The following is a 17894-nucleotide window of genomic DNA, read 5'->3' on the forward strand; positions in this document are numbered from 1 at the left end:
TATCTGGTGAGAATAATAAGCTCATGGGTCTCAATTTCTTGATAAGCTCATGCATCCATGTGCTTCTGATTTAAATCAATACATTCACAGGTAGTCATTTTTATTAGCACTATTAATTTATCAGTTTGTGCCTTATGGTTATGCTGTGCAGATGGTGGGTTTTTTTGTACACATCAGGTACGAACAAGGGATATTGTCATTCTATTTTAGCCCATTTATACTCAAAACAGAGCAATCCTGGCAAATTACTGCTTTCCAAAATGGAGTAGTTCAGAGGTAAGGCAGGTCCTGAAAACTGCTGTTCTAGTCATCATGGAGTAACTCAATTCAGAACTTTATATAGGCGTAGCTACCAGTGATGAATGAATGGGTAGAACATAGACATGTGTCAGCAGGCTGGTCCAATGCCAGAGGAGACGGGCACTGGCATTCATGGCTACAGCAACATAGCTCCATTGACTCTCCCATGGAACATAGACATGCTGGAAAAAGCAATGATTCCTGTCCTGGGAGGCAAGGCATGAGAGTTTATCACTCTACTCAGGAAGGCACACAACTCAAAACTTATTGCTTATTTATTTCTGGAATTTTTCATTTAATATTTTCAGACCATAGTCTGAAAGTGGAACTTCCAAGGTGGGGACTGCTGAACACCTAGTCCAGTTTTGTTTCCTTCTCATTTACTAACTGCTGAAATCTGCAAGACAGCTTTCTTAGGCAGCAGCTCCAAGTGTAGGTATGGTGTCTCTCTTCTACACAGCTCCTGCAACAATACGCACACACTTTTATCAGCAAGACTGAGAGGAAACAAAGTCAGACTGTTTCTTCAATAATGTGACTTACTTCCTTTTTGTTAACTTTGTATTTTATTTCAAATGGCATAGAAGTCATCTTTGATTCTTATTAGAACAAAGCAAAACACTACTATACATTAGCCCACAATGGTTCAAGGGCCCAAGAGTTTTACAGACCTGGTCCTACTGGCTGGTTGTTTCTTTTCCTGCTGATACCTAGTTTTTTTTGTTTTTGTTTTTTTGGTGGGAGGTGGTAACTGGGAATAGAATCTAGGAGTGCTTTACTATTGAGCTACATTCCAGCCACACACACACACACACCCCTGCCCCCCGCTTTTTTTTTTTTTAATTTTGAGACAGGATCTCAGTAAGTTGCTTAGGGCCTTGCTATGTTGCTGAGACTGGCCTCAAATTTGCAATCCTCCTGCCTTGGCCTCCCAAGTTGCTGGGATTATAGATGTGCACCAGCACACCAGGTTAAGGTACCCATCAAAGGACTACATGAGCAAATATACAGCCTACAGAATTCAACTTTAATATTTTGGGAATTTTTTTTACTTATATTTGTAAAATCCAGGGTAAAGAAATATAAGCGTACAAATGGGTCAATAGATCAATACAGATATAAGTATGTATTTAAATTTAAGGATAAATAAAATGAGAATTGAGCAGCCCAATTCTTGATTTAAAAAAACAGAAAGAGAGGAGAAAGTCACTGCCACCACAGGAGCCAGTGCGTACATGTGTCAGCAGGCTGGTCCAATGCCAGAGGAGACGGGCACTGGCATTCATGACTACAGCAACATAGCTCCATTGACTCTCCCATGAGTTTCAAGTCTGGAACATTCTCAATCCTTATCTTGTTTATCTGGTGATGAAGGGTTTCTAGGAAGGTTTAGCAGGATTTCAATTTTCTTAGCATCCTCCTCAGATTGATTTTTCTGTAGGCTGTTTTCAATTTCCTGAGGGAGGAGCTCAGTAAGTTGCAGTCTGGCTTTCCTGTAATCAAAGAGTAAAAAGGATGTAAATTATCCATTTCTTAGTTCTTACAGAGATTTAAAACAAAAATTATTTGTCTTACTTTCCCTGCTTTGGTAGGCAACTTATGAGCAAACACTATTCCTTGTGTTTCATATACATTGACTTTTCTTTCTCCTGACCTGTTCCACTCACAAGCCAACCATGCATGATTCCCACATTATCAAAACGGATGGTGTCATGGTGAAGGAAGCCATATGTACTCAGGAGTACTAGACAGCAGCTCATTATGCTCATCTTACATAGAATCCGCACAGAGTCTGCACTAAGTCTGAATATCTACCCAGTAAATAGAGATTAATGTACCCCAGGAAATGACCAGGTGGGATACACAAAATTTTCATGCTCCTTCCTCAGTGACATCCCATTCATTAACAGCCACTATGTCTATTCAGTTCCTCTATGCCTACTTCAAGAAGGAAAAAAAAAAAATTGTTTTTGGCACTGGAGATTGAACTCAGGGGCACTTGGCCAATGAGCCACATCCTTAGCCCTATTTTGTATTTTATTTGGAGACAGGGTCTCACTGAATTGCTTAGTGCCTCGCTTTTGCTGAGGCTGGCTTTGAACTGGTGATCCTCCTGCCTCAGCTCCCAAGCTGCTTGGATTACAGGAGTGCGTCACCATGCCTGGCTGAAGTATAATTTTTGAATGTAGGAATTTAACATGTTTTGTATTCCTATAGATGTAAACAACATAGGGGCTACCACTTTTTAAACAAGCCAAGTAAAGCCCCTTGATGTGTATTACCTTTAAGTAATTTCGTATGTAGTCAAGAACATAGGAAAAGAAAAATATGCAACCAAATGAAACTTATAAGATTTTAATGTTTTTATTACAAAGTATCTAAAGAAAGATCCTCACCAAATTAAAATTAAAGTTAGTGCCTTTCATGTTTCTTTTCTCCTTAATTAAAGAGAATAAGACCAAGAAGAGTAAACTTTTCTTACCCGGGTATAATGACATGACATGCCTGTCATCCCAGCAACTTGGGAGGCTGAGGCAGGAGGACTGAAAGTTCAAAGCAAGCCTCAGCAATTTAGCAAGGCCCTAAGCAACTTAGTGAGACCCTGTCTTGAAATGAAAATAAAAATTGCTGGGGAAGTGGCTCAATAGTTAAGAGCCCCTGGGTTCAATCCCTAGTACTACCCCCCCCCCCCCAAAAAAAAAACCCAAAAAACTTTTTTGTGTTGGGTGGCAAGTTAGAGTACTTGGGTCAGCAGAGCATCACCCACCAAACAGCTGCAATTGGAAAGCCAGATCCCCTAGTCTTAATATCTCCTTACCATTCTTCCTGTTTCAGCTCACAGAATGCCTTTCGATCCTTCTGTTTTCTCTCCTGAACAGTCTCACCATAGTACTTCTGAAGTGCCATCATCAGGCCTCCTACAGGAGTGCTGAGGGAAAGTGGAGAGAAAGCTTAGGGAAAGAGCCCTCAGACCCCATGACATGTGAGCAACTCCACTAAGCAACAGCACTGACCCACTTGTTCACTATCAGATAAAAGAACTTTGATAATTAAAGCATCTTTGTTAATGTACTTAACATCACTGGACAGTACACTTAAAAATGGTTAAGACTGAGGCTGGGGTTGTGGCTCAGGGGTAGAGCATTTGTCTAGCATGCATGAGGCACTGGGTTTGATTCCCAGCACTACATTAAAAAAAAAAACTAAATAAACAAAGACATTGTGTCCATCTACAACTAAGAATATTTTTAGAAAATCATTAAGATGGTAAATACTATGTAATATGATTTTATAATAAAAAATTTGCAGTTAACTTCAATACCTTGCCCCTATAAGTCAAGCTGGTATATTACCACTACAACAAAAATAATGTCAACAGTGGATGTGGCATGTTGAATTTTTTAATTAAAATTTTTAAAAAGAACCCAAAAATCTATAGTATTACCCCCTCTCCTGAAAAGGGGGTGGGAAAAGGAATAGATAGGAAGAGAAAAAGGAAGAGAGAAAGGAGAACGTTTTTTATTCATATGAATGTCAACTAATGAAAACAGAAGGATTAATAGAATTATCATAACAATAGTTTGTAAACATAGTCAATTACAGCATGGATCATTAATGGATCATAAAAGCCACTAGAGGAAAAAGTTGGACAGTAGGATATTAACATAGTCTCATCCTACAGACACTTAGTATTCATGACTGGAAGGGAATACCTTTGCAATGGATAAATTTAGTAGATACTGCCTTAGCAGAATTCTAAAATAGTCTCCCCAAATTTGCTTTCTTAATTCCTTCACTATGAACAGGATGAGATATTATGCCTATAACTGCATTAAGTTACATGGCAAAATGGATTTTACAAATATAAGGTGACTATTCAGTTAAATTTGAGTTCATCTGGCAGACAGAAGCAGAAGATTCAAAGTACAAGGAGTACAAGAAGGTTTCAAGGTGCTGCTGCTGGTTTCAAACTGGAGGGGACCTGTGGAAGGAATGTGGGTGGCCTCAAGGAACAGAAAGCAGCATCTGCTTCACGGGAAGCAAGGAAACAGGGACCTTGGGCCTATCGACATGAAGAGCTGGATTCTTTCAACAGCCTGTATGAGCTTGAAAGCAGATTCTTCTCCAGAACCCTGAGATAAGAGCACAGCCTGGCTAACGCCTTGATTTTTACCTTGTGAAACCCTAAGCAAATAAGCTCACCCAGGGCTGGGTTGTGGCTTAGTGATAGACGGCTTGCCTAGCATGCTTGAGGTATGATTCCCAGCACCACATTAAAAAACAAACAAACAAACAAACAAAAAACCTAAACAAAATAAAGGGTATTGTGTCCATCTACAACTAAAATAAATAAATAAATAAATAAATAAATAAATAAGCAAGCTCACCCAGACTTCTGTTCTGTGGGATAATAAGTGAGTATTGTTTTAAGGAGTTAGTTTGTGGTAATTTGTTACACAGCAATATAAAACCAATGCACCAAGTAATTAAAGTTAATATTACTTAAAATGGGTGACATGTCTCTTTATGTGATACAAAGAGGGTACTGCTTCACCTATGCTGTATTCCCAAAAACATAACCTAAATCTAATCATAAGGGGACAATCAAACTTATTTGAGAAATAATCTGAGCATTATAGTGATAACTGAGGAATTTTGAATATGGATCCTATCTTAGTAGTATTAGAACAGTGTTTATTGTAATAATTGTATTATGATTTCATCCTAGGAGACACTGGTATATTTAGGGGTAAAGTATCATGAGGTCTCAAAAGCTTTATTCAATGAAAAAAAAAAAGGAAATGAAAAAACATACTTATATCCCACACATATAAAGAGATACAGAAAACAAATGTGGCAAGATGTTAACAATTGGTGAAACTAGGTGAAAGGAATATGGGGTTTTAATATACTAATTCATTAAACTTTTCTGCAGGTTTGAAATTGTTCAAACTTAAATGTTGGGGAAAAAATTAATCTATTAAGTTAAACCAAACCTAACCAAAAACATTTCATAAAATGTGCTTATTAACTGTTTTATTCTTCCAGCTCCTTCTAACTACCTTCATTCAAATTACAAATAATCCCAGGTATTAGTGATATATAAATAGTTTTTGTTCAGTGAAAAGGAATTTGAATATAGACTCTATCTTAGATAGCTGTATTAAATCAATCTTAAATTATTTATTGTGATAAGTAAAAACAATTAGGGTAGAATCAGAATTGGACAAAGTCACTGCCAATACAAAACTAACAATCTTTTATAGGCTCTCATTATTAAATATGTTCTTTGAAAATGAATGATAATTTTAATAGGCAAGGCATTAATAAAAGATGTACAAATTTAAAATACGATCATTTTAACACTTACCCCAACAAGCCTCCAATTATACCACCAGCCACCAGGCCTCGAATGCCTAAATTTATTCTGAAAAGACCTCCAGTGACAGCTATTTAAAAAGAATAAAGTTAACATTAAATAAACTTTGAATACAATAATTCCATTTTAAATTTTTCCTTCTATAATACAGTACCCTAAGTGATATTCCTGAGCCTACTATTAACATACCACTACAAGAAAATAGCCCATACATAACTTTCCATCTACCTTGCAGATTCAAAAGAAGAAATCTCTTTTACAAAAATAAACGCTAGGGACTAGGGTTGTGGCTCAGTGGAAGAGTGCTCGCCTGGCATGCATGAGGCACTGAGTTCGATCCTCAGAACCACATAAATGTAAAATAAAGATATCATGGGCTAGGGATGTGGCTCAAGCGGTAGCGTGCTCGCCTGGTATGTGTGCAGACGGGGTTCGATCCTCAGCACCACATACAAACAAAGATGTTGTGTCTGCCGAAAACTAAAAAATAAATATTAAAAAAAAAATTCTCTCTCTCTTTAAAAAATAAATAAATAAAAAAATAAAGATATCATGTCCACCTAAAACTAAAAAAAATAAATATTTAAATAATAAATAAATAAATAAACGCTATTTTAATGGATCCAATCTCTTCTCATTTTGCTCGGTGTTTGTCTATTTACATTTTAAAATCTGCATTTTATTCACTTCCATCTCTTCTATTTCTTCCTTTTTCAGGGAAAGTTCACCCCCAATAAAAACCAAATCTTCAAGTAGCCCCAGTGGCTAATGCCTTTTCCCAGCCTCACCCAGTCTGCAGCTGCACTGCAGCTCAGACAGGCCTGCAAAGCAATGGCCTACAGTGCCCCCTGGTGGCCGATGGAATGGTATGCACCTCTTTTAATTTCCACTGGGATTGCATACATCTTATGTTCATTCATTTTCCTCTTTCAAGAAGCACAATGCAACTAATACCATTACGAATGGCAATATTTGAGGCTTATAGTTTTATTTGAATATTCTATATTTATTCTTTATATTTTCTAAGTGAACAAGAACAAAAATCATCATTACCCAGAGATAGTAATTTGGTCTTATTTCCCTAGTCTCACAAACAAAATCTTTTTATAATGGGGCCACACTGTACATACTACACCTTTTATTTTCTTTGAATACATTATTAAATTTCATATCACTAAATTTTCTTCAACAATTCTATTCCATGGATGTACTACAAAGTATTGTCCATCATAGGTATTCTATTTATGGATGTTTTAAATAAAGGTGCAATAATTCCGGTACATAAATCTTTGTACATTAGAATAAACTCATAAAAATGGAATTCCTAGGACAAAAGACACAAAAATTTTAAAGGCTCTTTTTTGGGGGAGGGTACCAGAGATTGAACTCAGGGGCACTCAACCACTGAGCCAGCCCTATTTTGTATTTTATTTAGAGACAGGGACTCACTGAATTGCTTAGCACCTTGCTGTTGCTGAGACTGGCTTTGAACTCGAGATCCTCCTGCTTCAGCCTCCCAAGCCACTGGGATTACAGGTGTGCACCACCATTCCCCACAAAGGCTTTTGACTTAAATTACTAGACTGCTATTCAAAAAAGTTGCACTGTTACTTTCCCATTAAAAATATGCAAATGCCCTGTTCTGTGTTCTCTTATCTTTCCCACTTTCATAGACCAAAAGTGGTATCTAATTTAAGTCACATTTCCCAAGTAGCAGAGAAAGATAGTTGTTTTACCACAGGTTTACAAGTTATCTGTGTCATGTATTTGAAAGAACAAATTCATGTTCTTTTTCCTATTTCCAACTGAGATATCCTTCTCTTTGATGTGTAAGAGATTTTACTGATTACCTGCTTACGTTATTTTGGGATTGTTTACATACTTCTGTAGTACTTGACATAGATAAGTTTAAAATTTTTATGTGGCTAAGTCTGCTAATAATTTCCTACTTATATATGTATACATACACATATGTATATACATACATACATTAACATATATTCCCACTTAGAAATCAGACATACATCTACTTCTATTTGTCTCCAAATATTTTGTGAATTTTTTACATAACCATTTTAATGAATTTTAATTTGTTTTGTTGTAATGAATAGTTACAATTTCATTCCCTTCTAAACAGCTAATAATTGTTTCAGTCCATGATTCTTTCACCATCAGTCTGAACAATCACCTTTGCTCTAGTTTAGATGTTTGGGTGTGCTTCGTTTGTTCCTGATCTTTAAATTCTGTTTCATAGATCTGCCAATACTCCGCTGTTTTTGTTGTAATTTTATTCACATTTTAATTTATGATAGTTGCAAGATCCCCTAATTATTCATGGAAATCTTTTGCTATGCTCACAGAATCTGAATTTTAAAGGTTTTAACACTGTATGAAGTTGTTTTTTAAAAAAAATCTAATTTTGATTTAAATTATTTTCAATGAATACTGGGTTAACTGTATTAAATGCAACTCCATATTTATTATTATTTTATGATTTGTAATTTTCTTCATAGAAGTTGTACATTTATTAAATTTATTCCTCACTTCTGTTACTATTATAAATATAATTATTATATAAATATAATAAATATTATATGAATATTATAAATATAATTATTTTTCAAAGCATCATTCTAGGAATCTATATTGTTTCTTCCTTTCTAAAGCATTGCCTTTGTCCGTTCGGTTAATATATTTTTAAATTTTACTGAGGCATAATTTGCATACCACAAAATTAATCTAAATGAACAATTCAGTGATTTTTTAGTAAAAATATTTAATGGATTCAGTGTGCAAAGGTCAGCATATTTTAGAACATTTCCGTCCACACAAAAAGATTTCCTGCGTCTGCCTGCAGTTACTCCTGTTCCCAACTTCTTAGGCAATCTAATTCACTTGCTAGCTGATTGATTTTCCTGTTTTGGGCATGTCTCTTCTCCTTTCTCCTTCTCCTTCCCCTTCCCTTCCCTTTCCTTCCTTTCTTCCTTCCTTCTTTCTTTCTTTCTTATTTATTTATTTATGTGGTGCTGAGGATCGAACCCAGAGCCTCATGAGTGCAAGGCAAACGCTCTACCACTGAGCTACAACCCAGCCCCCTTTCTTTTTTTTTTTTTTTTGATACTGGGGATTAAACCCGGGGGTACCGATCCTCAGCCATATTTAATTTTTATTTTTGAGATAGGGTCTCATTAAGTTGCTCAGATTGGCCTCAAACTTGTGATCCTCCTGCCTCAACCTTCTGAATTGCTGGGATTATAAAGGTGTGCCACCAGGCCCAGTTCCATTTTCTTAATAATGCCTTCTTTTGAAATATAAAATTTTGATGAAATCCAATTTATATCAACTTTTTCCTAACTAATTATGCTATCATATTTAAGTCTTTGCCTAATAAAATGTCACAAAGTTTTATTCTTGCATGTTCTTTCTAGTTTTATAGTTTTAGCTCCTACATTGAAGTCTTTGATCTCTTGAGTTAATTTTTGTGTATGGTATGAGGGAGCAAAGTTCACCCCTTGTACAAGGGACTATGCAATACTCCACCACTCCACATGCCTGCCACCATTGAATTAGTTTGGCATCTCTGGAAGCCAACTGACCAGAAATATAAGATACAGATTTCTGGACTCTCCATTCTGTTTCACTTACCTATCCTTAGGCCAATATAGTGCCTTGATTACTACAGTTTTATAGTAAGTTTTGAAATTGGAAAGTATACGTCCTCCAACTTTATTTTTTTCTTTTTCAAAATTGTTTTGCTTACTCTGTGTTCTTTGACTCTCCAAATAAATAAATAAATCAGCTTGTTAATTTCTGCAAAAGATATTTTAAGCTTCTTGGGATTCTGACAGGGTTTTAACTTTAGATCAATCTGGGGAGAATCGCCTTCTTAATAATCTTTATTCTTCACACCTAAAATCTAGATCAGATACCAAAATGCTAAACTTGCACTAATAGGATATTAAAAGGTTTATTACACACACAACGAAACTTAAGGAGGAGACCAAGGTAGGTTTCTAATTATAAAAATGATCCAAAAATGGCCTTAAAGAGCTAGAAGGGTGACTGGCCTGGGTTTTTATGGAGGTCGAAGGTAGGATTAGAGTGAAAGCTTTGTACAGACTGGAGCTTGCATGGTTTAAACCACCTGCTGGCACCAATAAAGGTGGCCCATGGCACTTGGGCTTTTTTATGGGAGGAGGAGGAGACAGTATTGGGATTTGAACCCAGTGGCACTGTATCACTGAGCTACAATCCCAATTCTTATTTATATTGAGACAGGGTCTCACTAAATTGCCCAGGCTGGCCTTGAACTCGTGATCCTCTTGCCTCATTCTCCAGAGATGCTGGGATTACCATGCCTGCTAGCACTTGGGCTTTCTTGTCTTTAATTTTTTTTTTTTTTTTGGTCTTTTTTAAGAAGAGGAAAAGTTGGGCTGGGGCTGGGGCTCAGCAGTAGCACACTTGCCTGGCATGTGTGAGGCACTGGGTTCGATTCTCAGCACCGCATATAAATAAATAAATAAAAAATAAAGATCTAGTGACAACTAAAAAATTTTTTTTAATTTTTAAAAAGAAGAGGAAAAGTTTATTTTTGCTCATGGTTTTAGAGGTTTAGTCCATGACTGGCCCAGTCCACTGCTATGGGCCCAAGGTAAGGAAGAACAACATGGTGGAAGGTTGTAGTGGAAGAACTGTGTTCACTTTATGGTGGCCAGGAAGCAGAGAGCACTTGGGCTTTCTTATTGTCTTGTTAAGATGTGGGACACAAAGAAAGGGGACTTCCAGTTTTTGATGTGGTATAAGATTAGAATTTATCACTCCATCCTAATAAGTAAAAAGCTAAATAAATTGAAAACAACTACAACTCTTTTCTTAGATCTATCACAGATGTGAGGTCACAAGGTAAACTGTTGACCTCAAAATTGAGAAGTCAGACAGATGAACATAGAGAATCACAACTTGCTGGAGCAGTTCCATGGAAACTGGTATTGAGTAGGAAAACCTGAACTATAAATGACAAATTTCTGGAAGCTCAGTGTAGTGGAGTCTGAGAGAGAAAAACTCCAGGTTGCTCAGTCACAGAGGATCCCACACTGTTGAGTTTTACCTTCAAGAGTTCTACTAAGTTTTTACAGTGAAGATCTAAGAAAAATCCCATCACCCATATTGAACTACACCAGAGCCACTGCCCTCAAGATAAGTGATTTTACAGAGTCTAATTTATTTATCAGAGGTTTTTATATAAACCTAGGGAATATCCAACTTCAACCTGCTTTAGCCTTCCACGTGGAAGAAGGGAAATATCCAATTCTAGTCTACACTACCCATTTGGTCCCACCTAAGGAAAACAGGAGACACACTTGTGAAGCTATCAGAGGCACATGTTTACCGCAATGGAGACCTAATCATGGGACTACAGAAGGCTTTACTCTAGCACACCTTGCCACCACATTACTAAAGTCCTACTTGCTATAATTCCTTTTACTTAGTATAGTATGCCCAGCTATCAAGTTACATGGCACACAAAAAGGCAAAATCATCACTTGAAGAGACAGAATAAGTATCTTAACCAAACCCAGTTGTGATAGAGATGTGGGAATTATCAGATTGAGAATATAAATACTATAATTAATATGCTAAGGATTATAGTGGATAAAGTAGACAGCATGAAAGAACAGGTGATACAAAGAAATGGAATTTTAAGGAAGAACCAAAAAGAAATGCTGGAGATCAAAAACTGTAAAAGCAATGAATAATGCCTCTTTATGGGCTCATTGGTAGAAGGAACACAGCTGGTAAAAAGACTCTCTTGGCTTTAACATGTGTCAACAGAAATTTCCAAAACAGAAAAGCAAAGGGGTGGGGGGGACTCCAGAGTATCCGAGAACTGTGGGACAACTTCAAAAGGTTTAACATGAGCAGATGGAATGGAAGAAGAAAGAAAGGAACGCAGGAAATGTTTGAAACAAATCCCCCTACATTAATGTCAGAAAACAAACCACATTTAGGAAGCTCAAGAAACACCAAGCAGGATAACTGGCCCCCAAATTACACATGAGCATACCATTTTCAAACTGTAGAAAATCCCAAGATAAAGAAAGAAATACTAGGTTGGAGATATAGTTCAATGGTAGGATAACTTGCTTAGCATGTGTAAGACCCTGAGTTTGATCCTACACACACACTTTCTTAAGAAGCCAGAGAGGAATAGGGGGACACCTTCCTTACCTGCAAAGATAGCTACATAAGACTTCTAGAAACCACACATGCAAAGTGAGAGCAGGGAGAAATATTTAATGTTAAGAGAAAAAAAAAATCACCAATGATGTTCAATCCATTCATGTAATATTATTACTGATATGGTTGGATTAAGGCCTGCCATTTTGTTATTTCTTTTCTGTTTCTTCTTCAACTCCATTTTGATCTTTCTGATTTAAGCTTCACCCCTAGTCATTGTTATTTTCCATTTTCAGACAGGGTCTGTTTTGAGTTGCCCAAAACTTGATGATCTTCCTGCTTCAGCTTCCTGGAGATTACAGGTGCTCAGGATGCCCATACTTCTAAAGTTACTGTCTTATTACTTTGTTCCAATGAAACACTACTCTTCTACCACTTTTGTGCTCTTGTTGTCCTATCTGTGGTGTATGTGGTTAAATTCAACAATACAATGTTATAATTATTGTTTCATATAACCTTATGTATTTTTAAGGTTAAGGGTCAGAAGAAAAAAATTATTTTTACAATATTTTATAATAACCTACCCGTTTACCATTTCTAGCACTTCCATCTCCTCCTGTGGACTCAGGTGACAATTTGGTGTCATTCCCTTATTACAATATAACTGCACTCTTTCCCTCTCCTTTTTGTTACTATTGTTCCAGATATCATTAAATGTTATATACCTGATACTATATTTTTATTATTTTTGTCTGTTATTTTTTTTAGAATCTACATATTGCCTTTAATAGTTATTACATAACCACCTTTATCAATACTCTTGACTCTTTTTAAATTTTTATTGTTGGTTGTTCAAAAAACATTACATAGTTCTTGATATATCATATTTCACACTTTGATTCAAGTGGGTTATGAACTCCCATTTTTACCCCGTATACAGATTGCAGAATCACATCAGTTACACATCCATTGATTTACATATTGCCATACTAGTGTCTGTTGTATTCTGCTGCCTTTCCTATCCTCTACTATCCCCCGTCCGCTCCCCTCCCCTCCCCTCTTCTCTCTCTACCCCCTCTATCTGTAATTCATTTCTCCCCCTTCGTATTTTTTCCCTTTCCCCTCACTTCCTCTTGTATGTAATTTTGTATAACCCTGAGGGTCTCCTTCCATTTCCATGTCAATTCCCTTCTCTCTCCCTTTCCCTCCNTTTTGCTATAACCCTGAGGGTCCTTCCTTTCCCATTTTTCTCCCTTTCCCTTCCCACCTCTCATCCCTGTTTAATGTTAATCTTCTTCTCATGCTCTTCGTCCCTACTCTGTTCTTAGTTACTCTCCTTATATCAAAGAAGACATTTGGCATTTGTTTTTTAGGGATTGGCTAGCTTCACTAATCTCTGGTATCACTTCCCTTTTTAAAGGCAGATTTGCAAGCAATGAATTATCTTTATTTATCTGGCAATGTCTTTATTCTGCCTTTTTTTTGGGGGGGGGAGAGGGGTACTGTGGATTTAACCCAGGAGTGCTTAACCACTGAGTTATCCCCAGACCTTTTTCTTTTTTCAGACAGGAGAGTCTTACAGAGTTGCTCAGGGCGTCACTAAATTCCTGCCTCAGTCTTCAGAGTTGCTGGCATTACGAGTGAGTGCCACCATTTCATTTTTTATTTTTTTACTTTTTAGTATTGGGGATTAAACCCAGGGGCGCTTAACAACTGAGCCACATCCCCATCCCTTTTTCTTTTCTGAGACAGGGTCTCATTAAATTGATTAGGGCCTCACTAAATTGCTGAGGCTGGCCTTGAGCTTGCCATCCTCCTGTCTTCAGAGTTGCTAGAATGCCTTGAGCCCAGTGAGGAATTGTTTTTCTTGCTGCTTTCAAGATTTTCCTTGTTTTTCAATAGTTTAAGTATGACATATCTAGGTACAAATCTGTTTTATGTTTTCCTTGGAGTTTGTTACATTTCTTGGATATGTAGATTAACGTTTCTCATCAAATTTGGGAACCTGTGGGTATTATTTCTTCAAATACTTTTCCTATTTCCTTTCTCTCTTTCCACACTCCATCTGGTATACCCATTCCGTATGTGTTGGAATGCTTGATGGTGTCCCATAGACCTCTGATGTTCCATTTGTCTTTGTTCACTTTTTAAATTCTGTCCTTCAGAAGAGATCATCTATCTTCAAGTTCACTGAACTTTCTTCTGCTACCTCAAATCTATTGCTGAATTTTTCCTCTTCAGTAAATTTTAAATTTCTATTATTGTACTTATTACCTCTAGAATTCCCATTTAATTACTTTTATGATTTCTTTCTTTACTGATATCTATATGTTAACTCACTGTCCTCATACTTTTAAGAGCCATCATGTGAAGTCTTTTGTTAGTTATGTACACAGACAGGTCCCATCAGAGGAAATTCCCATTGCTTTTTTCCTAGCGTTTCAATGTGACTTTGTTGTGATTATTAAAAACTGGACATTTTAAGTAATATACCACAGCAACTCTGGAGTTAGAACATGTTCCCTTTAGGGGCATGGTTGTGATTCTTTATTTATATGGTAACTTGCCTAGACCAGATTTGTGGAGTCTATTTTGCTACAGAGTATAGCCACCGATGTCTGCTCTCAGTTTTTATTTTTATGTCTCCCATCCTAGGAATTGCACCAGCTTAGTTGTCAATGATTCATTAAAACAATAAGACTTGTATCCTTTACAAGTGAATTTGTCTGTGGCTTAGGGAATACATTTAAAAGTTATTCAGTTTACATATCTTTTTTGGTTTTTACTTTTTGTGTTCACAAGGACTCGCATCTACCCAAAAAGTAGCTTGTTAGAGCCCTAACCTGAGTATACTTGGAACCTTATCCATGTGCACAAGCTTCCAGGGTATATGGGGTAAATATGATCTCATTATGGCCCTTTTTGGCTTTCTCTCTTGAAGACAGGATCTCACTATATTTCCCAGGCTGGTCTTGAATTCCTGAGCTCAAGTGATCCCTCTGTCTCTGCCTCCCACACAGGGACTACAGGCATATCAATGCAACGCACCAAGCTGTTTCTTTGGTTTTACTGTTCCTAAGATCCTCATTAAAATTCTGTCTCATCCACTGGTCTATGGCTTTTCCTGAAACAGTATCAAAATCTCAGGCTAGCTGTGTGATGTTTGAATTCCTTGATTGAAACTGCTTTCAGCAACTTCCCTACATTTTCTGTGCTCTGCTCCAAATGTCAGCCCCCTCGAGTAACAAAACCCTCTCAGCCTACCCTTCCTTTGTGGGACTTCTGCACCACAGAGATGGAGGCTCAGGGGTTGGAAAAGCCTCAGGATAAATCACCATAGACTCTTATTGCTCTTACCAAGATTCAGTAGACATTCTTGAATAAGTGCTTCTCAATTTGTCAGGTGCCTTGGATCAATTTCCAGTATCTTTAAAAAGTTGTTTTTTTGATAATGTTGTTCAGTGTATTGGTTCTTTTTGCGAAGAGGGTTTTCCAAGATCCTCACTAAGCCATTCTGGATGTTGAATGGTTTTTTTTTTTTTGTTTTGTTTTTGTTTTTTAATTAATATCCAGACCAATGCCAAACAATTATCAAAGAGACATTCTTGATATTATTCTGACTTTATGGGAAATTACTCTAGCATTACACCATCATATAGAATGTTGATTGCTGTTTGAGATAAAAATTGATATTGTATCAGATACACCTTGCTTATTTTACAAATTATTTTCACATTCAAACAAGATATATTTATTCTAAGACAGATATGGTGGTACACACCTATAATTCTACTCATTAACAAGGCTGCCAAGAAGATTGCAAGTTCCAGGCCAGCCTCAGTATCTTAGCAAGAACCCGTCTCAAAAAATAAAAAAAAAAAGGCTGGAGATGGAGCTTAGTGATTTGAGCACTCCTGGATTCAATCTTTAATACTGAAAAAAAAAAAAAAAAGTCTATTTGGCTGTGTCAAATGATTGTGAAATGAAAAATGAAAGACAAATACTTCCTAAGAATTCATTAAGTTGGTTTGGCAGAGAAGCAAAACAAGTTAACAGCTACCATATAATGTTTTAAGTATTTTAATAAAACTATAGTTAATTATGAAAACACAGGGAAAAGACACCTAAGCAGAACTAAAGGAAGAAAAATGGGGGTGAAGGAGAACTCCTTGGGGAAGAAGCTAGGCTGACAAATGACCTGGACTTTGAAAGATAAGTAGAAGCTGGGTGTGATGACACATGCCTATAATTCCAGCAACTTAGAAGGTTGAAGTAGGAGGATCACAAGTTTGAGGCCAGACTAAGCAACTCAGCAAGACCCTGCCTCAAAGTACAAAAATTTACAAAAGGACTGAGCATATAGTTCAGTGGTAAATCGCCCCTGGATGCAATCCAAAGGATGAAAAGAAAAGAAAGAGGGAAAGGGAGGAAGACATGAAGAAAGAAAGAAAAGTAGGAGCTGAACAAAGTGTTTGCAAGACTGGGAAAGGGTATTCAATAGCAGTAACCAAATCACGTAAAGCAAGAATATACTGGATTTGGAAAATTCAAAATTTATAAAGCTAAGGCCAAAAAGTGGTAGATGGAAACTAGATAAAGAATTGATATTAATGTGATGGGAAACAACAGAAGAACTTCTGACAGAAAGTCTTAAAATCCCAGTCAGATTTTGAAAAAGACAGTGCAATGGCTCGGTGCAGTGGTATAACTTGAAAGGCTAGGAAGGACAGCATATTGGAGGACAGCCTGGGCAACTTAGCAAGATGCTGTGACAAAACAAAATATAAAAAGGATTAGGATAAAGCTCAGTGGTAAAATGCTCCTAGGTTCATACCCCACCAAAAATAAAAACAACAAAGGAAGACAGGAAGGAAGAAAAACAAAAAGAAAGCATGCACCCAGGGGCAAGATAATGTTAACAATGCCTAAATCCCTACATGTAAAAGGGTATGTAGTGTTCTTTGTATTATTATTTTATTTTGGGGATTGAACCCAGGGGCATTTTAACACTGAGCTAAATCCTCGGTCCTTTTTATTTCTGATTTGAGATAAGATCTTTTGGAGCTGCTGAGGCTGGGCTCAAACTTGGCAATGCCCCTGCCTTAGTCTCCTGAGTCACGTGCGCCACGATGCCCAGCTAATTTTGCAACTTTATGTAAGCTTGAAATTATTTCCAAATTAAAAAAGAAAATTTCAAAATAGATCTATCTTTAAAAAAAAATTTTAATTGCAGATGGACACAATACCTTTATTTTATTTACTTACTTTTATGTGGTGCTGAAGCTCACAGTGCCTCACATGTGCTAGTCAAGCGCTCTACTGCTGAACTACAATCCCAGCCCCCAAATAAAAAAAGTTTTAAATGTGGCATATGTATGTGTGTGTGTTTTTTTATGCGAGAGAATGTACGTGAGTTAGTGGACAATTGAGTGTATAAGACACTTAGCTTCATTTATCTTTCTGAAAACATTGTGATTTTTTTTCTTTTTTTTAATGTTTATTTTATATATATATATATACACACACACACACACACACACATATATATACTTACACCTATGTATGTATAATATACATATATGTATTTTGAATTGACAAATAGAAATTATATATGTGTATGGTGTATGATATGATGTTCTGAAATATGTATACACCAATAATGGCTAAATCAAGCTAATTAACATAAACATTTCCTCCCATATTCATTTTGTTTGCTAGTAAAAACACTTAAAAAAATCTTCTCTCTTAGCAACTTTGAAGTATACAATAGATCAATGTTAACTAGTCACTATGTTGTACAACAAATATCTTAAAACTTATTCCTCTGAAATTTTGTATCCTTTTGTTGGGTGCAGAGCAGGCTGAACTCTGTTGTCTGCAGGGCAGGCTGAACAGATGTTGGCTGCAAGATAGCCCACGCACTCAAACCCCCCTCTATCTGGTCCTTTATCACCTGTTTGCCTCAAGTCTGAACATTCAACCCTGCTTAAGGCTGAACACTTAACCCCCCCTTGGGCCAACAAGGCAGCTTGCAGAC

At 36.7% G+C, this 17894-nt stretch overlaps 1 protein-coding gene across 1 annotated transcript in view; it reads right to left on the reverse strand.

Moving 5' to 3' along the window:
* Positions 1-1306: 1306 nt before the first annotated feature.
* The window catches only part of Timmdc1 (translocase of inner mitochondrial membrane domain containing 1), a 20734-nt gene continuing 4146 nt past the window's right edge, over positions 1307-17894 (reverse strand). The window contains exons 3-6 of the mRNA XM_048803842.1: positions 15215-15247; positions 5672-5750; positions 3119-3229; positions 1307-1793 (exon numbers count right to left, since the gene is read on the reverse strand). Of these exons, the coding sequence (XP_048659799.1) occupies positions 1643-1793; positions 3119-3229; positions 5672-5750; positions 15215-15247 (374 nt within the window). The 3' untranslated portion in view covers positions 1307-1642. The remainder of the gene's footprint in view (positions 1794-3118; positions 3230-5671; positions 5751-15214; positions 15248-17894) is intronic.

The sequence above is a fragment of the Marmota marmota genome, unplaced genomic scaffold (genome assembly GCF_001458135.2).
Source record: "Marmota marmota marmota unplaced genomic scaffold, marMar, whole genome shotgun sequence".
NCBI lineage: Eukaryota > Metazoa > Chordata > Mammalia > Rodentia > Sciuridae > Marmota > Marmota marmota.